General features: G+C 41.1%; 1 protein-coding gene across 1 annotated transcript; it reads right to left on the bottom strand.

The window, feature by feature from the left end:
• Positions 1-520: 520 nt before the first annotated feature.
• Positions 521-23572, bottom strand: RRP15 (ribosomal RNA processing 15 homolog). Its single transcript, XM_032103011.1, has 5 exons — positions 23467-23572; positions 19914-20188; positions 17986-18083; positions 16940-17141; positions 521-1713 (listed from the first exon to the last, which is right to left on the bottom strand). Exons 1-5 carry the CDS (start codon positions 23531-23533, stop codon positions 1561-1563), a joined length of 795 nt encoding a protein of 264 aa, XP_031958902.1. The 5' UTR covers positions 23534-23572; the 3' UTR covers positions 521-1560.
• Between the last annotated feature and the right edge of the window lie 509 nt (positions 23573-24081).

Genomic DNA, 24081 nt, shown 5'->3' with positions numbered 1-24081 from the left:
TGTTCGCTTTGAGTTCTCTTCAAAGAATTATGCTACAATATATACCAGATGAATAGGCTAGGGATAAGACAATGATTGCCAGTTGTTGGGATGGGTTTCTCTGCCATTTTGTACCTATATTTTTTATCCTGCAGTACACACAAAGTTCAAACAATGCCTTCATTAGGAAAATCTAAATCCTACTGCATGTTTCCATGCTGAAGACTGAAAATTTCAAAGTTGCTCCTAATCATATCTTGCCTCTAAGCAGGTACAAAGAAAGGTTTGTATGTAAGGCATCTGTAGAAATGGATAGAACAGTACTATGTATTTTAAGTATCAATTAATAGGCCCCAAGGCTTTTCTTCACATAGCAAATGGGGAAATGTGATAGCAAAGTTAAACAAATGACACAGCATCAGTCAGTCAGTCTGGAACAGCAAAGGCAGCAGAATTCAACCCCAGTCTCTCATTTAGAACACCTTAATCACCACACAGTTCCTTCTGTATGCATATGCTTACAGAAAATATATTATTATTATGTGTGTTAGCTTCTGCACCTCTGCAACCAACAACTACTGAGGAGAAATTGCTGTAGCTTAAACAAAGCCAGTTGTGTTACCCTGACAGATGACTTCCACATTTGTTACTGTTAGGGCACACACCTAGGAGGAAGGGCTCGTTTGACCCTTTGCAAACCTGAGGAATTAGCATTAGAGCTGGCTAAACCCACAGGATGAATCTCGGAGCTCCAGCTCTTCACTGAAAAAGGCGAGAGCAACACAGCTGCAAATGAAGCAACACTGAACACAATTTTATGTGGTATTGCTAGAAAAGCTCTCCCTCCCCAATGAAACCAATAGCAATGACTGTCCTTTCCTCTCCTACCAGACTCTTAGCTTACACAATCTCAGACTCGCAATGGAAAAACCATATATATATATATACACACACATATATAAATACTAAACCCAGTCAGTAGAGTTGAGTCTCTCCTTTTATAATTACATTTCCAGAGTTGTCTCCAATCAAACTAATGCTCCAAGACCAGAACTATCACATTAATGGTTACTTTCCTTTATTATCTACAGAACCTTTTCTGGCCAAAATAGTAAAGACTCTATAGGAGTCCGATAACTTTACAAGGTGACGGTATTTCTGTGTTTATTGTAAGTCATTTCTGTTGCAAATTGCAACAACTTTTCAAAGTGCAACAGTGATTTGGACATGCAGGCACACTAATACATCAATTGCCATGACTAATGTATAAACTTTTAATGACCTTGGCAAAATCTATCTTTCATTGGGCAAGTGCCACTATTTTGACTGTACAAAATGTTTTGGAAATATGTTGAAAATTATACTTGTTTTGGAAAATATTTCAAGATTTCAGTATAGCAAATGGAGCTATATTAAATAAAAGTTTGACATGGAGGAGAAAACACTCCAAGGTTGTGTAAGTCTTTTTTTTTTCTTTTAAAAGAGGTATCCTCCAAGTGTTGTACATTCACAGAATGCTGACTTTTTATCCAAACAAACTTAAGAAGATAAAACATTATCTTGAATGGTTTTCAGTTTCATTCAGTCACTGTCATCTTCTTGTTTCAGACCACCTCCTTCTTCACTGTTGCCCTCTCCATCACTTTCCTTGTCCCAGTCCTTCATAGATGCTCCCATCATGAAGTCATCACGCAGTATATTCCATTCTGGCCCTTCTTCAGACTTCACTTTACCCTAAATGTTTGAGGGGAGGAGAAGAAAAAACAGAGCAACATGAGATAAATGTGAGAGGCAGTAAAAGATGGAAGGTCTTCATGCAATCAAAATAACACCTCCCACAATCGGCAGACTGAGGGCCAGCTCTTTCTGCAAATGGTACAGAAACACACAGAACAACCAAAAATGACTTGATGCTAAAAAGCAAACTTGTTTTAACCAACCAATAAAAGAAATATGGAAACAAAACAATTATTCCTCATGGATGAAACAGTCAACCCTGGGCATGGCTCGCTTTATTAAAATCTTTCTTGGCAATCAGAATGGATTCATGATATCATTTATTAACCCCCAGGTGCTGCTTCATTAGAACACTTCTTGGCACACTTCTAAAACACAAATATGGATTTAATAAAAGCTTAGCCCCCCCCCCCACCCCCCCCCCAATTTAATATTTAACATATTCGGTGATACGTGAACCAAATCCCCTTTATGTGAATTATTACCTCACTACCTGGGCTTGTCATATGGTACAAAGCTGCCTCTAAAAGAAACAAAGTTGATCTACTCTTAGCAAGCCAACAACACCTTACTCCAAATTTCCTACCTCTTGGAAGTGGATACACTCGAGGCCCACTACACGGACTGGTGAATAATAAGGAAAAGGGGCGGGAGCGTTGTTTCAGGTTAGCACTGAAAACAGCGCCTGGTCGCAGTTCTTGGCGGTGACAGATCCCGTTTGGGCAGTGCAACAGCCCCATCCTGTGGCAACATTTCCAAACAACAGCTTGACGCTACACCTACATCCTTACCGGAGGAAAATACCAAAAGCTGCTCAAGGTACTGACGAAGGATTTATTTCAGTGGTTTATGCCTTAGCAGCAAAACACTTCTGAGCAACAACACGGCTCAGTGTCCAGCAGGAAAGCAGAAAATTGTCCTACCAAAGTGGAATTAGGGGCAGCGAAAACACTCATTTAGTTCTGCAGGGTCTTTGAAACAAAGTTAACACTGGCACCCCAGGTAGGCTTTCCCCACTCCCCTGCTCCAAAGAAAGGACCTCAGCTGACTCACCCAGGTTTAGGTGACAACCACCTCCTGACAGGGTGCACTGGGTGGGGTCACCTCTTACAGCATCCTCTGCAGACAAGATTTGCCTACTGGATGCAAAACCTGCAGGAAATGTATGATCACTGTAGGCATCTGTCCATGCCTCTTCTCTGTCACGCATCTAGGAATGTGATACCACTGCATATTTAAGCTGAAGCCTGTGGGAATCAATCTTTGGGATAGAGCAGCATACAGAATTTGATAGCAGGAGGAAAGAGAAATGAAGAATGCGGGTCCATCACTGTAAATAAAACGTCCTTATCACACCATCAGAAGCTACCTGAGTGCAACAAGTCTGCCAAACAAGGCATGTATTTTTAATAGGTAATCAAAGCAGAAATGCTGCATGTGACTTCTCCTGCAGTTCTTTCTGAAACACTGCCCTCACAAAAATAGGGTAACAAGTCTTAACACTTTCCTTCCCAGAAGGAATTTCCCAGGGCCCAGCTCAAAAAAAAAAGAGAAGCTCCACAGCTTTTCCTCAAGATGTTTGCACTGGGTTTTGTTTTGGGGCTTGCTTTTGTGTCTTCACAGCTGCTCTCACTAATGGCTACTCCCATCCAACAATTCCCCTTTTCCCCAGGGTAGTGCCTCCTAACCAGTTTCCACTCTTGCAGCAATTCGCTTCCAGTGCTACACCCAGTAAACCTAAAATCGTCTCAGACAGGGCAATCGACTGCATGGAATTAAAGAGCTACAGATAAGGTAGGTCCCTAGGCAGACCTTAAAATACTCACATGGGAATAATCTGTATTATTACAATAGTGCAAACACTGGTACTCTGTTCTGGGATGCAAGGAGAGGGTAACTTTTTTTCCCTCCTTTTTAACTGTATTGCAGTTGTTTTGTATGTTTACCTTAGCAGAGTAGAGAACAGTCTAAAAAATCACCAAGCTCTTTCTTTCTTAACCCCAAATCTTTGATAAATCACTATTTGAACCGTGAAATTTAAGAGAGGTAAATCTGAAATACCTAAATTGAAACATCCCGTATTTCTTACAAAACAATCTACATTTTTTTGTTCTCAATAATAAACCAACCAGAATTCTTTCTTTCCCCAGATGTGCAGAACAGGGTTTTTTTCTTATTTTGTTTTGGTATTTAAACAGCACAGAGCAGTACATTATTATCAGCAATGACAGTGGCAGGCTCAGGGTTTGAAAAGCCCAATCCTCAAATTCATCACAAGCTGCTATTCAGCAACCATTAGCCCTTCTTTCTGGCTATGTCAAGTGAACAACAGGACAAAAGCAGGACCTTAACAAAAGAGGGGTGCTGATTCTCCATAGCATTACCCATTATGTAAGGCACCACAAAGGCCTGAATAGAGTTTTACAACAAGCCCAAAGGAGAAAGACAGAGGTAGCATGTTCGTGCCTCAAAGATGAAGATTAAATGCTTGAAAGCAAATATTTAATCAATTTTAAGCATGCTTCCAAGTGAAAAAAATGCCTTGTTTAGTATTTTCATTCCTAACTCATTTACTACTCTCTTTTCCTCTCAGAATAAAAACTCTCCAAGTCTATGGCATCACAGAACATTCCCAAAGCCTTAAGAAAATATGCAGCAAGACTATTTGTATAATTAACAATTAGTTCAACTGTAACATCACTTCCCAACTTGCTTTATGTAAGAATGTTAATACAGTTGGGTTTTCAATGCCATAATCTAGCTTCATCTAAATAAAACAAAACTGATTCTTGGCACGTGGAAAATAAACCAGCTTTCAATCTACACAAATGCTTTTGAACTCTCAGTCAGCTGTTCATGCACATCTCACTACAACACTGAAGTCCCCTTTGAATATCCCCAAATGAAAACAAAGCAGGCTACATAAACAACAGACTGTAACGCCACATAATGTGAATCCTTCAGTAACGCAAGGAGCGAAAAATTCTCGTGTTGTTTTTTTTCCTCTCCTCTTTTATACACACATTGGAATTGGGTTTTCTTTGCCAGAAGGGTGTGGCAACCTATTTCAAAAGGTCTGAGTGGCAGCAATTAGTAGAATACCTCGAGACTCACTGGTGTTTTACTAATTGCTGGTGATGGACTTGTTATCACGAGCTGAAATAAGGCATACCAAAGCACCAACTGTGGTTACTCAAGTGCTGATATTTACTTGTTGTGATGGACTCATGGTCCAGGTGAAATGAGTTCATGTAAATAAAAAAAACCAACCCAACACCTTGCCTACTTGCTAAGCTATCACAGCACTAGCTAAAGTCTCACACAAGTAGGGCTTTGTAGTGGGGACATACTTCCTGAACTAACTGTGATTTGAAGACATACCCTCTAAAATCTGCACCAGGACAAGATGAACTGAAATTCTTGGCCAAGTCCTAATAAAACCACCAAACAAAGCTCCAAACTAAGCTCCAACAAAGCTTAGTTCTGTCACTTAGAACAAGCAGCTCTCCTTTGCAGGATCCAGGCTCCTGGATGCTTTTAAAGGAATTGGTCTATGAAAGCCTTGTGGTAGCAGCAGCAGCTATATGATCAAGTTAGAAATCTCCCCGTTTTTGTCCATTTCTTTACCACCACAAAAAACCACAGCTATAAAATTTGCTTTTGGTAAATCAACCAAAAGTATCTTCAACTGAGACCTGCCAAACTCAGCACTGGAGCTGTGGCAGACAGCGCTGACACCGAGGTGCGGGATCAATACTCTCTGCCCCTTCTGAAGCAGGATACCTGCCAGAGCTTTTCAGAACCTTATGCTGAAGCAAACCAAAGTCCATAGTGCTTACTGGTAACTAATGGCATTAAAAGATATGCCTTGAAATCAGGGCACACAGACAAAAGACAGCATTTCACTCCACTGTCCACCAGCTCATGTCACTTGAACACACTCCAGCTTCTGCCTCTGCAAAGCAGCGAACAAACCTACAGCACCATGGAGATTCCCCAAGAGCCTGTGTCCAGAAGAGAGGAATTCCAGGGCATTAACAAAGGAACGTTTTTCAGACCTGGGAATTCCAATCAGCACACTGGACCCCCATGCTTTTGCTCTGTGTAAAAGACGAAATGCCAGAGCTTGCAGGGGCATCTCTCTTTACCATCACCCACAATAAACGTTTATTTGTACCTGTCAGGGAAGGAATGTCTAACATAAATATCTCTCAAGCAACAACTTTTAGCATTGAGAAAACAATTCTAACGTGCCTAATTAATCTGAACTGCCTCCCCAGGTTCCTCTGTTTTGCTCAAGACAAACATTTAAGACCTTGAGACACAGCAAAGCTTTTGTCATGACAGAGAAGTTAAAAAACGTAACTGCCAGAACACATTCTCACATACATCTGACAATTACCTGCCCTGTCAGCCTGCATCTTGCTCTGAATGACTGCTGCTACTCTGGTTCTCATCCCCAAGCAAGTCGGTTTAAACTGAGCTCAAAAAACTCCAAACAAACAGCACAGGCATACACTGAAGTATATTAAATCTCAATTTAAAACAATAGTAATAATACAACCCCCACTTGGCAGAAGAGGGGGAGGGAATGAAAAACAAAGAACACCAGCATAATCATTTCTCGTAAGTTCATTTTCAGCAATATTTGAGCTCACAGGCTAAGAAAATAAATTTCCCTCAGGCTGAGAAGAAATAAAAAAAAACTGCAGCCAAAGTATCTAAAGCAGAAATAGAAGCAGAAAACAAAATTTAATGATTTTTAACAGGAAAATGATACTTGGGCTTGATCATTAGTGCTGCTTGCAACTTGATCTGATTTGAATTGCAGCAAGATCTTAACTCTAAGAAAGGTTCCTATGTAAGCCTGATCCCAAGCAGCCAAAACCCCACAAAACTGCAAACTGAGAATACAACCTGCACCACTATTATCTTGAACTTCTGAGCTGAATTATCACAGCAACTCATTCTGGGAAGCATTTTCAAGCTTGCAGAACATGTGAGCTGCACAACAGAGATCTATTCTTCTGCAATATAATTCTGCACAACTGTTTATTCCTTAGGGTGAGAGTTATTCAATACCCATTTGCATCCTCTCTCTGAATGAGAAATTACAGCGACTGAACTAAACTGCCCTGGTTTACTTGAAGTGACACCACACTGTGGGTATCAACAGTGGCACAGGGGATTTACTCAGATCACAAAGTCTCTCATACAGACCAGAATCTGCTCTGGCAATTCTAGTAAATAAATCTAAGAATGAATTTTTTTTACAGTGTGTTTTGAGACCTGCTGTTCCTGTTCAAACTTCTCTGAAAGTAACACACTGGAATTGTTACTACAAGCACAACAAATACTGATTTTCCTTTTGAGCACAGCCAGAAGACCACCCAGAGCTTAACGACCTGCACGAGGAATCTCCCCATCCTCACATCCTCCTCTAGGGTTTACTACAACTGGGGATGTGTGAATGAGAAGGAATGCTTTGGGTTGGCTTGCAGAGACTTAAACATGCCCCAACTTTAGAGGGGTCAGAAGTCAATTACAGAATTTCTAAAAACAAGCATTAATCTGGGCCTAAGCAAAGAAGAAAAATCATAAGCACCGTTATTAAATGCTCAGTTGCAAAGAAGAATCTTAGAAAAAACTAATGAGAGAACAGATTTCCTCAGCCAGAAACCTCATAAATTATTATTTCTGTCAGAAAAAGCAAAACTATTTTAAGAATTCAAGCTTAACACAGGGCCCTTCTGCATACAGGACGCTCTGGAACTCCTCAGCCTGCGCTCTACTCCAGCCATCGACAGCAGCCATCTCAGAAACCCTTGTGCTGGCACAAGGAATTCCACCACATGTTGCTGCAAGACATGTTTGGCCATACTGGCATCAAGACTCCCTTCCCATGTTTTAATGAGCATGATGAGTAGCATGGGCATGCTACACCAGGAGCTGCTCACAGACAATAAAAACTCACCTGAAAACAAGACTCACCCAATGAAACAATCCTATAGTTAAGTTACAACACAGGCATGACCTGTTACCTCTACCCATACCAGCAGTTCCCCTTGGGGAATACACTCTCTAATTTGTAACTTATGCTCTCTGAAATACAAGGCAAAATGACAATGTTGCAAATATGAAGTAATCACACTATCTTTCCAACTGCCAGGCCAAAACACTCCACTGACATAAGGAAGAAAGAAAAGGTCCACAAATAAGCATTTTTAAGTAGGCACCAAGTAAACATTAGTTCAGAATAGATTGCAAGTTCTTAGAGAAGGTACCTGGAAAGATAGGAATAGATTAGCACATTCCCTGTATGAGGCTGCCATGCAACATACCAGAGCAGAAAGTTCATAGACTCTTTCAATATGCCATTGCTCCTCATTTTCAGTCCTGCTGGTTTTTGTTTCCTGTAAGAACAAAACTCTTCATCATCCCCATCTATATGCTTCACACATATATCTTCACATCTGCAATGCCTGTTTATCAGCAGTCACACTACTGACAGTGAAATTCCTGCCTACCAGACTGGCCATTCCTATGCCTGTATTCACCTGTTGCTCCCACCATTTATTCACCTGTAAATCTCTACACAGCTTCCATGCTTCATGTACTTGGCACTGCACAGCATCAGCATCAATTAATGCTTGATATAAAGACCCACTGAGTACTGTGGTTGAAAATAACTCATGATCAAGACTTCTGTATTTAAAGCAATGTGTTACGCTTTCATTGCTTATCAGACAAGAATCTGTACGGCAAATTATGGTAACCAAACCAGTTGAATCATAGTCCTGACTTGGAAAAGACAGTGCTGTCCATCAGAAAAAACAACTTTTCTTGCTAGCTAGTCATGAGTCTTGGGTCTGAGGCAAAATATTATTCACTTTATACCAAAAGCATACTGGTTAATTACAAAGAACAATCTTACAAGGACAACTCCTTACCAGCGTCCATAGTTATTACTAAAAGGAAGATAATGAGAATTCTTCTGTTTGGATGGGATTCAAAATGAAGAAATAAAGAACTTTTCTAGATATGCAGCATTTCAACCCTGAAATAAATGCCCCACAACTTCTCACAAGTAATAAAAAAACTCTCCATCAGCTGGTCCTACATTTCTTAATGTGCATTTCCTGCAGTAATGAAGACATGGCAGAGTTTAAAGATGAACCTAAACATCACCTCAGATCCACAACATCGTTGTTACAAGTTGCTCAGTTCCTGAACCACCAAGCTGTATCTGGAAAGTACACAGATACAGCAAGAGTGCATAGTAAAAAACATTCAGTCGAGATTAAAGCCTTCACTGTGCTATCCCTCAGAAGTCACATCCTCAAGTTTTTTAAGTCTACTTTAGACTAACATTTTCCAGTCACAACAGATCTTTCTCAGATGTCACCCATTTATGAAAGACACTTATGCACTATCTCAACTGGGTACCTAAAATTTTCGGCACGTTTTACAAAAGCTTGCCTGTTTGCCCAGTAAGGAAACATGCAGACCTGCAGCTGTTTGGAGTATTTCTGACTTTTTTTTCTTTTAATAAATTATCAGCTTGAAAATTTTTGAATAATACAAATATCACTCAAATCATTTTCAACAAATGATGCTAAAATCATCCACTGTTTTTCATTATGATTCAGCCAGAGGCATAATGGAGTGAGTCCCAAAAGGCTGTAACAAACAATAAAGGCTAAAGTAATGACCATGTCCATCACTTCCAGCACTTGAGAAATCATCTCACAAAACAGCTGATGAGAAAGAAGTGGGGCTAGTAAAAAGCCTCCTCTTCCTGACTCAGGATTTCCACTTATATTTGAGTGCCAGAAGAAGTATAAGGATCCAAAAAACTTTGAGGTAGGAGGGTGACAAAAAAAAAAAAAAAACAACAGACCCCCACAAGGAACTAACTTCTGTGCAATTTTATTGCTAAATATAAAATAACGATGTTTTCATGTCTGCTAAGCAGCTTGTCTGATATAACCTCCCAACAGTCATTGCCCTTGCTTTTACTTAACTGGCTTTTGTGACATATCGTAGAGGTCTCCAAATCCAAATTTCTCTGATTTTATATTCCTGTAATTTCCCCTCACACTGTCATTCGTGAGAGGCAAGCTCATTAAGGAACAGACCACACCCCTCAACACTCCTGGCTGCTTTCTAAAAACAGTTTAAACCTGATGAAGGAAATGTAAACTGCCCATGATCCCAATCCCTTATCCTAAACATCTGGCTACCCTTTCTCTGCATTTCTGACCTTTCCATCTCCTTCTACGTTTCTGTATGGGCTTTCCCAACAGCTGCAGGTGGAGAAGAAATGACACAGACCACCTGCAGAACATTGACCAAAGTTCAGCAGCAAACCAAAGAGAGGTCAGACTTTTCCAAGAGGCAGTTTTAGTATAATTTGTAATACTACCAGTTTTTTGGATATTTTTTAAAAGTACATTTTATAATATTTCAGTAAATTTCAGAAACACTCATTAAAAACTGGCCAGGATTTCCCATAGTACTGAAAAACAATGTACTGAACTCAGCCATTGCTGACCCTCTAACCATTGCAAGCTGGAAGCAGCTTGACCCACCACTCCTGAAGTCTATCTACCAAGATAAATAGATGAGTAGGTACCCACAGAGGTCATTTATAACACACATCTGATAGGTCAACACTCTGGAAATCAGAACACTTTATACCTTAATAAAACTTCAAAGTAAAGGAATCACTTTTCAAGATAATTTCCAATAGCAAATGCTTACATGGGGGGAAACAAACTTATTCAGATAGACAAGCTCCACCCAAACCTTCTTACTTCCAGAGAACATTTTTCTATAAAACTTTATGAAATGTTTAGAGGTATTTTTCTCTAAGTACACTGCCCTGCCTTTAAGAGTTACGAACAAAGCCAAAAGTGGAGAGCTGCTTTTATAAGGCTTCCAACTTGATTTACCAGATAAAAGTCTAATAGGATTTGACTCTGTGCTTTGTATACTCACAGGAAGATCAAAAGACGATGTATGCCACAAGTTTTTCAAATGTGGTTGTTTTAGACATAGTTTTACTGAAAAAAAAGCCTTGCAACATCTTCTGGGAAAATAGAACACCATCATAGTATCCTGTGCACTAATAAACAAATAGCAAGGCAAGTTACTCTCAAATATGACAGATGGAGCTGTCTCAGTATTGCCTGACATTTCAATCACAAGTCCCTGTTTATATTCACTTAGAAATTTGCCAAACTTCAACCACTTCATGCTGAAGGATTTTGCAATGTTTCAAATAGAACCACTTCATTCCTTTTCACAGAAAGACAAACTTAAAATATTTTGTCTTCAGCTCTAAGGAACAAAGAGACATTTTCTACAGGAACCCATTAAAACCTTGCATCATTCATTCTTTTTAAACTTAAAAATCAGTTAAGAATGTGTTTTGGAGCTGGCAACATATCTTTTGCTATCTCCATGAACATTTGCCTGGATCTGGACAAGTTATAAACATCTGGAAGACTGCCCTCCCCCAACCTCAGGTCATCACCTCAGTAGATGCAATAGGCATTTAGCATCCAAATTCTCTGAAGATATCTGTCCTCACTGATTACACACTATCTGCATCTTAGCAGACAGCACTAAGCTGAACCGTGAGTGGCTCGTGATGACACACAGGGAACTGGCCTTTCTGTGTGAACAGCTGTCAGGGCTGCTCCTGCATTAGGCACAGGATGCTGGGCTGCATGCTTGGCCCTCAGGTGCAGGGGGAAAGAACCTGTCAGGAACATAGAACAGGAAGAGGAGAAAAAAAGAGGTAGATGGGAACAAAGTGAAAAATCACAGCCTTTTCCCTTCCTGATTTGTGATCAAATATCTGAAAAAGAGGACAGAAAGGGATATCTCAGTATAAAACCACAGGAAAAAGAGGTAAAATACTGCCCATCACATGACCCTTAATTGTTTTATCTGGAGTTGAATTTACAGTGTCAAGTTCTTGACATCTATCAATCAAATTTAAATATTTAAACACTGACAAATTTAAATTGACATTTAAATATTGACAAAGTCCTACATTCCCATGTTAACACATATGCATTACCTGCTATGACAACAATCAGGGAGCTGAGCTTACACATCTTAAAAACCCAATCCTGTTGATGACCTAAACTCTCTAAGTTAATATAACTTCTAAACAAATTTAAAGTAAAAATGTCACCATCAAACAACTTCTAACACTGCACAACAACCCCCTACCTTAAAGAACATAAGGAATATAGGATATAGCAAACTGGTGGCAGGCTGTGCTGCATTTATCCCTAAGGATATTCCTAAGAATACAGCATACAATTAGGTAGTCAGCAACTTTCTGGTACAAAACCAAAAAACTTCATTAAAAGCATCAGCTCCAAACATATATGGGTGCCCTTCAAGAAAATGTACACACAGTTGGGAAAAACAGATACAAATGCAGTATCTAAAGGAATCCAAATTAAAAGTTTTTGTGCACGTGATGGGAAGACATTTATTAAAACTGGGAGAATACATCTACTCTGGCTACAGCTGAACTAAATTAATACTTGGCTGCCCCCTCAAATCTGCTGGAATACATGCATGCCTGGTTACTCCTTCAGTTAGGTCTGTAAAACCAGCACACAACAGCTGTAGTAATAAACTTCTGCTACTCTGCAATGCCATTATCACCTAAGGAAGTTTCCTTATAAGATTAAAAGAGGTGCTGATACACCTTACAAATTTCCAGAAGTCATCTCTGCCTTCATCCATACTTCAGAAACAATTTCCTAACGCAGGCTGAAGCAACTGTTCAGACTATTGTCACTCCAAACAGGTACATGAATGAAAACAACTTTTTTTTCACCCTCCCTATTTCTACACTGTGGAAACTGGAAAAAAAGCAGACCATGCTGATGGCCAGTACTCATGAAGCTGCAAGAAAAAGAAGGCAGTCACTCTCACAGTTTTTAAACTGATCTGACTTTTAAGCTGAAAAGCACAATTTATACCCCCATTTTGCTTAAAAAATGAAAGCCCCCCATGCCACTCCTTGTATCCCAGTAAGAACAGCAAAGTCGGAAGTGTAGTACTCCTCCTGCCCTTGAACAATCTTCAAACTACTGCTTAAAATTCAAGTCTTATGAACAAAGAAAAATCTATAGTAAGCCTGACTCTAATCACTGTCCTTACAAATTACTTACCAGATACTTGGAGCATTTATAAAATATGCTTGAGGTCGAAGGAACTTTTCTGGAAAAGCACTTTATTTTAAGTCCCATATGAGCAATAGCTGCTATGAAATAGCACTTGTATTCTTCTCCACTCATCTTCCTTCCCGTCAATAAATTATTTTAGAATAGGTACTATTTTGAGACCAATACACCAATTTTTTCCAGATGCCATCACAACACAGGAAGCAAATTGTACCTCCAGGTCATGTAGCCAGCCTAGCTTACAGAAAGATTACCTTGCAGAATTTGGATCATGGTTACTGAAGTAGACCAGGAAATCCTGCTCTTACTTCCATCACTGAAATGCTCTGTAACAGATATGGTATAAGAACACTTAAAGCAAAATCATGCTGCAAAGGCCTAATTAAAAATGAAAGGTTCATGAGTGCAGGTTATGCTTGTCATAAAGAGCATCTGTAACTTTCATGCTAGTTGTTTATGTGTCACTAAAAAATGTTTTACCACAGAGTAATGCTTTACAGGGAGCAGCACCAATGACAAAAGAAAAGTGAAGATGAAACTCACTGACACACAGCAAGGGAGGAGAGTTGAGGCTGCTCTGAGAATGCTAACTCTGAACTGCCTTGTTTTCTTACAGTTAAGACTTCAAGACCTCATGTAGTTCACTACATCAGCCAGCATGTCCGTGCAACTCTAAGAGAACAGAAACTTCACTCAACCCTGGAAGCAAAGGTACTTCCTAAGAGCACCCAGAAATCTCTTATGGACCTAAAGAACACAAAAGATTCCTGCAAGGAATCCTTTACTGCCACTACCTACTTTTGTATTTATTCCATAGACATAAAAATGACTTCAGCCTCCAGGCCTGAAAAAACAGCATCTCTGATATGTACCCTTTCTAAACCTGTAGTTTATGTTTCCTATAGTGTCCAGTGGGAAGCTGGAAGATGCAACCAACATATCCTGAAATGAAAAGCTGGTCTGTAAGGATTGTGTTGAACAAGATTGAAATCCCTCATATCTGCCAGTAGAAGATTCCTAGAAAAACCCACCCCAAAACTTAAAAAAAAGCCCACGCGAACACAAACAAGTGGGATTTTTATTATTTCTTTTTAGATTACTACATTTTCCTGCCACATTGCAAGGCTTCAGACAAAGTGGTAAGAGGAGAGAAATTAGTTGATCTTACCCAGAGGCAAGCATCATGCACAGTAACTTAGAAAAAAAACAGGAAAAAATATTACACAAGTCAGCTGGCTCAGCAAGGATTAAGAAATACCTTGATAAACAGCAAATGATATGAAAGGCAAAGCTTTTGGCTCCAGCTCAGAAAAGTAATTACTCCCAGCTGGGCACACAAAACTCCAAGAAAGGCTACAGTTTCACAAGAAGGGCACAGGAAAACCTTCACAGCCTTAGTCTTTTCTTCATAGTTATGTTGGTAGGTATGTGCCAAGTAACATTTAGGCCAATGGCTAAAAGTAAACAAGACTATGGACAATGTTCTAGTGGGGCACAGGTTACCTGTCCTTCCCAGGAATGCATGAAGCTGATGGAAATAAAGAGCAAAATTTGGAAAGTGGTCATGCTACTTTGAAACCATACTGTTGCAAATGGGCCTCTGGAGCATTTAATTTCTTTTTTTCACACATAAATATACTCAGCTAAATAGTCAATCACAACAGAGCTTTATAAGGGCTTTCTTCAACAACCCCTGACACTTGAAAAAAATCACCAAACTTTCAAAAATACAAAGCAAATTTTGCATTCAGAAACTCCTGCAGAGCAAGAAAATGCCTTCACCCATTCTCTCAAATATAGTCAAGTCTCATGTCACAGCACAAGGCTCAAGTCAAGAAAGGTTTGCTTCCACTGGTAAAATTTTTTCTGCTATTTTTCCTGCTGACTGCTTGTTTTATGTGGGTGGGGTAGTGTTTTTATTGTTCTGGACTGCCTTTTAATTGATGGCAGAGTGCCTGGATTTTGGGATTGGCATCTCTTCCGTTGTTTTTGCTGAGATAAATTAATGTATTTCCCCCCCTTTTTTAAAAATGAAATACACTCTATACTCTCGACTGTTAAAAACAAACCCACAAAAGAAACAAACAACAGCTTTCGGATGGCACAAACAGTCTGCTGAACTCCTGCAAGAAATTTACGACCAAAAAGCCTCATCCAGGCTTCCTACCCCCTGAAACACCCTCAAAGACCAAGAAGCAGAGATACAACAGTGGAGGCCAGCAGAACTGTTCAGTGGCTAAATATTTGTGTAATTCTGAGAAGGAGACTGAAGAGCAGATTTTGGCCTGAACCTCAAGCATCAACAACTACCAGGAGGGGAGCCTGCTCAATGAGTAAGATATGTTCTCAAGAGAAAATAAGGCAGATTAAGAACAGCTTGAAAAGGAGTTATTAAAGAGTTTCGTTCAGTATTAAATTGAATGGAGAATCACTGAAGCAAAGGCAAGAAGGGAGGGAGGAAGGGGGGGTGGTCTATCTAGGCAGACATGGAATTAAAAAACCCAACCAAAAATGCCGGTCCCCACCCCAGCTTTTGTGCACAAGCAATGTGAAAGCAGCACCTACATTAATTCTCAAACCCAACACTAACCAGCCAGCATCCAAAGCATCTCCAGAGGACGTGAATGGAAATATGCTGTTACTGATGCTGCCAAAATAAAACTTTTTTTTTTTTTAAGTATAGAAACATTTGCAATCTGTGTTTTCTGACCTTGTAATTAAAACATTGCCCTGCTACAATGTGTCACAAAAAAAAGGTCCTAGTTCTTGCCCAGCTATTGATTCAACGCTGACTACAATAGTAGCTGGCACTGCCATTGTTCCAATATTCTGCTATTCTGAGGGGGGAAAAACAAACAAACAAACCAAAAAAGTAGAACCACACACAGGCACATGCCCCCCCCACAAACAGGCAAGCTGGAATCATTTACAGAGAAATAAAGTGTCAGCACCAAGCTAAATTGTTCTCATTATCCGAAGAATTTAAAAAATACTTCAATATTGCACTTGCATGAAAATTGTATGAGCACTCCATGCCAGGCAGTGTTTCAGCATGTTCCCCAAGCGCACACAAACAAAAAACATATGACAAACTGTTGTCTCCTAACTGATTAAAGTATTTCTTCCTGGCATGGAAAAGCACTTAGTTAACTGCAGTGTGTCTGGGCCAATTGCAGTATTCCACCCACTACCAAGCACAGAGTTCAAACCTGAGCACAAATACGCTTCAGAAAAGTGCAGCTTCTGAAATACGAGAAAGAGTGTGTCTGAGCAACTTGTTTTCAACCCTGAGCTACTTGGTGAGCTGAAAGAACTGATGAAGAGTTGGATGAGTCCAACTACACTGTGTCTCAAACACATTTGGAAAAAGTGGAATGTATTTCTTTCCAAAACATCACAAGAGCAAGGAAGCCACACCAGCCCAACACACACAGAGAATCAGGGAAAGAAAAGCCTACATATAAGGTTTAATACATCTCTGTTTCTTTCTGTTGTGGTATTCATTTTGTCTGGCAAATCCTTCAGTTTCAGACACCACAATCACCCAAAGGAAGCGAGTTTGACATGACCAAACTGTGGGGACACGCAGGTAGTACAGTCTAATACACCGTGTAACATGGACAGCCTCCAGGTCTTCAACAATTTCAAGGAGCTAACAAGTATTGGCCAAATTCCAAATGTCACAACCCACCATAATCTAGCAGTTTGTTCCATGCCTGGTGCAAAATCCAAGATAAAATCCAGTGTTTCATAGTCTTTTTTTAAACACACAGCTAAACCAAGTTATTTGCATAAAAGGCTTGATGTCTTACCAGAAGAGCTTCCAGCGTTTTGTACTTTGATAGTCAAAAGACAGGGAAAACAGGCTAAGAGCTGCTTGTTCCCTTCCAGAAGCCTCAAAACAACCCAGCCATTTGGATCACAGGTTTATGAAGAGCAGGCACATTAACAGTCATTATAATAAGAAGGGACCTTGTACGCATTTTTTTCTCACAGATGAAGCCTACCTGTTTACTTTTTGTGGCCTTTCCAGCAGGATTCTTGCCTCCCTTAGCACCCTCCATGTTTCTTAAAACATCGATGAAATCTCTCTTTGAAACAGAAGACATCAGTTTAGCACGCTTCCTCTCAGAGCTCCCAGCTTTCTTCACCTGCTCTTCAATTTTCTTCTGGTGCATCCTGACAGCATTGAATAATTGTACAACTCCTCTGGGATAGGGAAAAAGACAAGAAAGCAAAATTTTAAACTCAAGTTCCTTTTACAGGAATGAACCCCCTACTAAAGCTAATCGGTACAGATGCTGGATGACTTCTAGCTCCCCAAAACGGTTACCTGGAACCTCAGTTCGGTTAAGAAGTAACATTTACTACAACATACAAGACTTTAAATTTTCACTCCTCCTTCATACTTATTGCTAGGAACCAGTAACAAACAAATCCACAAATAACTATTCAGACTCTGAAGTAAGCTTGGTAACATGGCACTGAGATCAGTTTCATCCCTGAGCATGTTTCATCCTTGGGAGCATGTTATTTGTCCTAAAATCAGTTATTAAATTACTCAGGCAAGTTTCTTAATGGCAGCTGAAGTAGGAGGATAAGGCACAGGAATGAGTAAGGAGACAGATACAGGCAGCACATCAATGTCCAACCAGTTCTGTGACACCAAACCACCACAATGTGGAACAAGCAGCTGAACTTCACAGCCGTGGATCTGGGGAATCCTCTGCAGAGAAGCAAAAAACCAGAGCAGTAGAAACAAGTGTTCTGCATTTTTAAAGCATTAAATTAACAAAATGAGGGGATCCAACAAAGCACTTCTGTTAAGCAAACATTAGATTCCCATCTAAATTTTTACTCTTTCATAAAGCTTCTGAAATCTCTTGTTGAACTTGATACTGTACAATGCAGACCTGTCTATAAATCTCTCGGCTCCTGCTAGTCACTTCTTAAAAGGAGTTCAATCTGATTGGAAACAGATTACCTGCACAGGCCTCTTCCTCCTCTTTTTGATATACATATATTTAAGGAAAGCATTCAGAAAAACTTTTACCTCGTGGCAATTCTCTGAAGATTTCTTTCTTTCTCTCGGTCTTTGACAACATCTGGCTTCACTCGGCACATCATTTCCCATTCCCGCTTTTTATCGAGCTGCATTATAAATATTGTTATGTGAAACAACATGGACATTTGAGAATGCAGCATGCTCTGATAGAGTATGCAGCAGGAGGAAAAAAATGTATCTGCAAAGTTCACTTTGGTTGAAAGTAAAGGGAGCTCCGGTATAGGGCTGGACAATAGGTCTGAGCACGTCTCCTACATTGACACAACAGGGGCCACACTCAAGTTTCAGAGTCATCTGCTTTCAGTAACAAAAGTCTAGGAGAACGATGCTTTCACACTGACAGCCATGAGCAAGGAAATTATTCAAAGACAGCCTTCAAATCGCAGACTTCACAAGCTGATCAGAGAAATTTATACATAATGAATCCCTGGGTCCATCAAGACAGGCATGTCAGATTTTGAGCCTTGGGAATTTGACATCCCCCCACAGGATTGATCCCGGTATAGCTTTGTGACCAAAGTGACGCTCAGCAAAGAGTGCAACAGGCAGAACTCTAACACAGGGAGAGCACCAAGTGTCCACCAGACAACAAGTCATGTGGACAATACTGGGTTTTGTCTTTTTTTTTGGAGGCTCTGTTTCAAAAGCAAACTGATCCACTTTTCCATTACCAGCAGACACAATACCACCAGCTTTGTTTCTGCTGCAATAGCAGACCACTGTATTTCATGACCTCTGCTTCAGGAGTAAAGTAGTGACATTTTTTCTTCCCCTCTGAACAATTTAACAGTGTTTTAGTCCTGGTGATGTTCCATTAAATCTGTTTTATGCAAGAAGTCTCTAATAGAATTTCAGAGTCCTTATCTTTATAACTCCAGGCAGACTACTATGAATTTCTGAGTTTATGACCATGTTTTGGCCTTTGATCAAAATAACTGTCTTATCCTACCTTTCATCAGCAAGAAATCAATAAAAGGCAAATTACTTTCAAGTTTTTCTAAAGCAAACAAGTCAGTTTGGGGACCTGTGGCCCATCTCTGTTTTGCGGTATTCTCAAATATTGACTGGATGAGAGCAGGTATTTAGGACAACCATAACTGGGCAGACACTGTACTGAAGCTCTCTGTATTTAAAAGGCAAGCCATGGCCCAGCCACAGCATGTCCCAAACTGTCAGGTGAATAACCTGGTTATCCCACTGAAACAGAACTGGTAGGATGAGCCATTAGAACTATTAATGTATTTCTAGCCTGAAGGTAAATCAATCAGAGCCTGGAATTAAAAGTTCCACTGAAGGCACAAACAAATTACTTACTTGCCAACATGGTTTTGCTTTCTGCATACCAGTTTCAGAACCAGAAGCAATTTAGGGCACTGACACCGTAACAGAAAACTTCAATCAGGAAAATGATTGAGAGGAGCAAACAACAATCACAACCACATCAGTGATTACTGCAATCTCAACCCAGAGGCCTTGATTTTGGAAGTCACAGCACAATTTAAATGAAAGCAGTTTGCTTCTCTTTCTCCCTCTCACTTTCTGTGGTAGAGAACTATTTCAATTTGTAATGCCAGCAAAGTGAATTTCACCCCAAATTAACAACAACAATTAGAAAACCAAGCTTAAAGCAGCTGCTTTCACCCTCTCAACAATAAAAACACCTTAAGCTGACAGACTGGAACAGACCTGCTGCCAAAGTTCAGCCTGCCTGATGACCCAGAATAAGCAGTAAGGGAAAAAACCCTACACAGCATGACTGGAAAGTAAAAAAAAATTAAGCTACTCAAGATCATTGGGAAGGAGAGATTCCAAAACTGAGACAGCCTCAGCAGAGATTTGGGAGAGTGCTCTGAGACTATTTTGCATGTAGCCCATCTGACAGTCACTGCACATGGAATACTGCATTTTTTTCTCACCCTCATCTTCTTTTCTTGCCTTTCTTGTTTTTTTCTCTCTCTCTCCTTCTCCAGGCTTTTATTCTTGGCCAAGATGGTGGACTTATTCTGTGGAATCTTTTTGTTGAGCACTTTTGCCATGGCATCTGCCCAGCCTGAACTTGGGCCATCTTTGGAGCTCGTTGCCTCTTCAGCCACATTGCCAGGGGCAGCTGCTTCATCTTCATCATCACCATCCAGGGCTTCACCTCCCGAGGAGTAGCTGTCTTCTGGAAGTTCTGAGCTTAACTCAGAACCTAAGGATAAAAAAAAAAAAAAAAAAAAAAAAAGAAAAGAAGCAAAAAAACCAATCAGGAATTGTTTCTAGTAGGAATCATTCACTAGTGCCATTGGCTCCTTATGTAAATATTATCCAAGTTCAGGGCCATGTATTACTGTACATGTACTGTTACAATTAATTCCTCAAGAAGGCACACACTGTTACAATTTATTTATTAGAAACTATGCAGTGCAAGTGCTTGCTCATCTCAGTGATGATTTAAACTAACAGAAAGAGGCTGGACCAAAGGGAAAAGGCAGCCCCGGATATTCATTATTAGATTATTGAATACTTTTATGTTTAGGGCTGGTAACTGTGGGGGGAAAACCCATCTATTCTGCAGTTAAAAAAGTGTAACTTATAAATGCCTATACACACAAATATGTATGTATATATGTACACACAGACAAACTGCAACAGTGACATCTGGTGTTTGAGTGCAAACAGCCACAGGGATTACACTGAAGCTGGGGGGCATTTCTTACATGAAAGCAAAACCTGCTCAGAGAGAACACCGCCAGCAAAAATACAATTACCCAAGCATAATGAACCCAGGGGAGACTGCTTTGTGAAATACAGAATCAAAACAGTCGTCAAGCAGCTCAAAAAGAAACCAGAGGCACTGAGCTTTTCTGGAATAAGTAACTAACTGCTCAAGTTACACAAATAAAACACCCCCAAAGTCAAGTTTCCTTACCCCTATGAGCCCTTCAAAATAAAAAAACAAGGAACTGAAGTTACCAAAGTTTGGAATAAAGCAACACTGAGATGGCTGGAAACAGCCAAACTGATGGCACAACAAACACATGAAGAATCAGTCCTCATTACTCTGTTCAGTGGGCCAAACTGCAACAATAAAAGTCTGTAACAGTGCAGATGATTAACTAGAATGAAATGGGCTGCAGTTTTAGGGTGGGCTTAAACATGTTTGGCTATTTCACTTCACCACATAATCAAGAGCAGAGCATACACCAGTCCTGCCAGCATTAACTACTATTCCACTAGTATTTGTGCCACTTGAAATTTTAAATTAATTATCTTATATACAACTGTCAAGGCTGCAAAATCAAGTGCTGGACAGAAGGAGGCTGGTTTCTGACCCAGTCCCACCAGCAAGGGACTGATTCCCCAGCAGATGACTCACTTTCATCCATCTACCACTCTCACACTACTGAAAAAAGAAAATTTAAATTTAAAATCACAGTACTGCTGAGCCAAGTGCTTTACTGTGCAAGCACTCCTATATCCCATGAACTACCTTTATCAACCAAACCATTAAGAGAATGAAGCCAGGAGTGCTTCACAAGATCTGTTCTCCATAAAATCATTTATGGAGCCATTAATGATATTCCTCATTAATCAACTGTCTATTTAATTACTTAGCAAACATAAACATACACTCTGTTGCCACACTAATTCATTACTCTGCCTTCTCCATGTGCCTGTTTAAACCAGAAAAAAACCTACCAAACAACACAGCAGCAAAACAGTGGCACTGACCAATTTAAAACAAAGCCTCTAATGCCCAGGCATGTTTAGAAGCTTGGAGAGCATTTAGCTATCCTGATGGAAAGAAGTGAGAGTCTATGGTTACAAAACAAATGTGGGAAAGAAATAATCACTGAATAACTGGTCATTATCTCTATCAGTATGACTTTTAATACCAGCAAGGTGAACACTGTCTTGTGTCATACTCCAGCCAAGACAAACTATGGGGTTTTTTTCCAACGGTCCTTACTATAAATTGGAAATTTAGAAGTGGCAAATTCTCTCAACACAGTCAGTAACTCCTTAAAGGCATCCTTTTAGATATTTGTATCCATATGCTGAGTTTCAAATAAAAAATAAATTCAAACCATTGCCTGCAAAGAAGTAACTGCATCACCACATCCTAGTTCCTACACGTAAAACAAAGTCAAGTTTTCACCCCTGGGCCTTGTCCATGCTAGGATATTGCTACTTAGCTTTTAAACAAGGAATTAACCCCTGCTTGTGACTTTTTTTTACACACACAGAAGCTAGCAACTACCAAAAGTCTGAACCTGAATCTCCCACACTGCTTAGGACCAAGTTTTGCAGTTAGCCACAAAAAACAAGATCAGACTTATAGAAAGGAAATTTGCAAAAGCGTGTATTAATTTCCTATACATAATATTTTCTGCCAATAAAATAGGACAGTGCTGGATAATACCAGCAACATTTTACTTTCAACAATTACAGAAAAATTAACAAGTTTTCCACTACCAGCCAAAACGTAATCTATAATACATCAGAGTATCAGTCAACAACATGAGATAAAGCTGAAGTATTTCAAAGTAATTTAAACTAGATTAACTCCATCAGAAGTAGGACCTGGGGCTCCACTCTGAATTGGAAAGACTGATGTCTGGAATTGATTTAATCTAAGTTCTAGTCGGTTTTGTGTGTGTGTGAAACACACATATCTGTACTTTACTCTTTTAAACCTGCTCAGTGATCGAGGCGTAGACACACAGTTAAAATACAGCAAACATTCAGCAATGAGCTCTGAAAGAAGCTGCCACACAACGCTTCCCCTCGGGCTCAGTTTTGACGCTCAAACCAAACAGAACCAATGCGAGCTACAGCTCCAAACGGCTCCAACCTTGATTCCTCCCAGAATAAAGAAAAAAAAAAGAAAACCAATTACAGGATATAATTAAGAAGTGGTCACAATTAGTTAGGTACACCCTCACAACACGCCAGGAGGCGAGAACGAGTGGAGAACCGTGCGTTAAGGGTAAATCACTGTAACGAGAGTGTCCCAGAGGTTTCCTTCGAAGAGAAGCAGATCCCGGTCTCGCACACACACGGAACTCGTGCAGCTCTGCACTGTCGTTCCCCCCTTTCCCAAGAGAGAGGGCAGCGAAAGCTATTTTGGTGGGCCTAGGGAACTAACGAGCTGCCGTCGGTACCCCGGGGCTGAGCGAGGAAAAGCCCAAGGGCCAGCGCAGGGCCAACCACAGCACCAGGGACGGCGGGAATGCCAGCCACGGGACACGCCGCTGGGAAGGGGCTTCAGCAGGTGCCCGGGCCGGGGCCTGAGCTCCCGTTCCCCGCGCCGACCGGCGCCAGCCCTCGGCCCAGGGTCCGAAGCGGGGGAGATGAAGGGCCACGGACCCACCGGCGGGCTCGGACGGGGCAGAGAGGAAAGGCCTCGAAAGCCAAAGACGCCCGCAGCGGCGGCCGAAGAGGCTTCAGAAGAAGAGAGCCGCCCCCCGTTCCCGCTCCCGTTACCGCTATCCGTGTCCGTGTCCGTGTCCGCAGCCCCGCGCCCACGTGGGCTCGCCACGGCCGCCGCCATGTTTCCCCAGGGTCCACCCAGTGCAGCGCTCCGGCCCGGCCCCCGCGCCGCCAACCTTCGTTCCGGCTCCCAAGGTTCCGGGCAGGCGAGCGGCGCTTCCGGGGCGGGGGTGGCGCGGCGGGGCTGGGGGAGCTGCGGGCTCAGGGGGCTCCGGCCGCGCTGACATGGGCCCGTAAATAAGGCAAACTGGGCTATCCGGGCCCCTCCTGTCCCCCAGGCCCTGGCTGCTGCTCCGTCTAGCTGTGGGCAGAGCCTTCGGCCGCTTTAGCTTGCGAAGGCACCGTCGCGGGGTTACCAACACCCAGGCCCCGATCGTGGCCTCCCTATGCCGGAAAAGCTGCACGAAAAGTACCCTGAGAAGAGCTCCAACACCGCAAAGCTCAGGCTGGGTGTTCCCTTCCATCTTGGGGAGCTGCTGAGGATGGACGTGGCAACGAGAAAAATAAATTAATGCTGTATTTATGTAGGGTGCCTGGTGGGAAGAGGAATTTCCACAGCTCCTCAGTGCTGGTGTCCCGAGAAAACTTAGCCACGCTTTCAGACACTGC

The sequence above is a fragment of the Corvus moneduloides genome, chromosome 3, assembly GCF_009650955.1.
Source record: "Corvus moneduloides isolate bCorMon1 chromosome 3, bCorMon1.pri, whole genome shotgun sequence".
Taxonomy (NCBI): domain Eukaryota; kingdom Metazoa; phylum Chordata; class Aves; order Passeriformes; family Corvidae; genus Corvus; species Corvus moneduloides.
The sequence above is the reverse complement of the archived record's forward strand: the minus strand, read 5'-3'. Positions and strand labels throughout refer to the sequence as shown.

Coding starts and splice junctions, on each gene's coding strand:
- RRP15 (XM_032103011.1), bottom strand. CDS start 23,533: ATGGCGGCGGCCGTGGCGAGCCCACGTGGGCGCGGGGCTGCGGACACG. Junction 20,189..23,466: donor GGACACGGACACGGATAGCG/GTAACGGGAGCG, acceptor TTTTATCCTTAG/GTTCTGAGTTAAGCTCAGAA. Junction 17,142..17,985: donor CTTCAGAGAATTGCCACGAG/GTAAAAGTTTTT, acceptor TCCCTATCCCAG/AGGAGTTGTACAATTATTCA.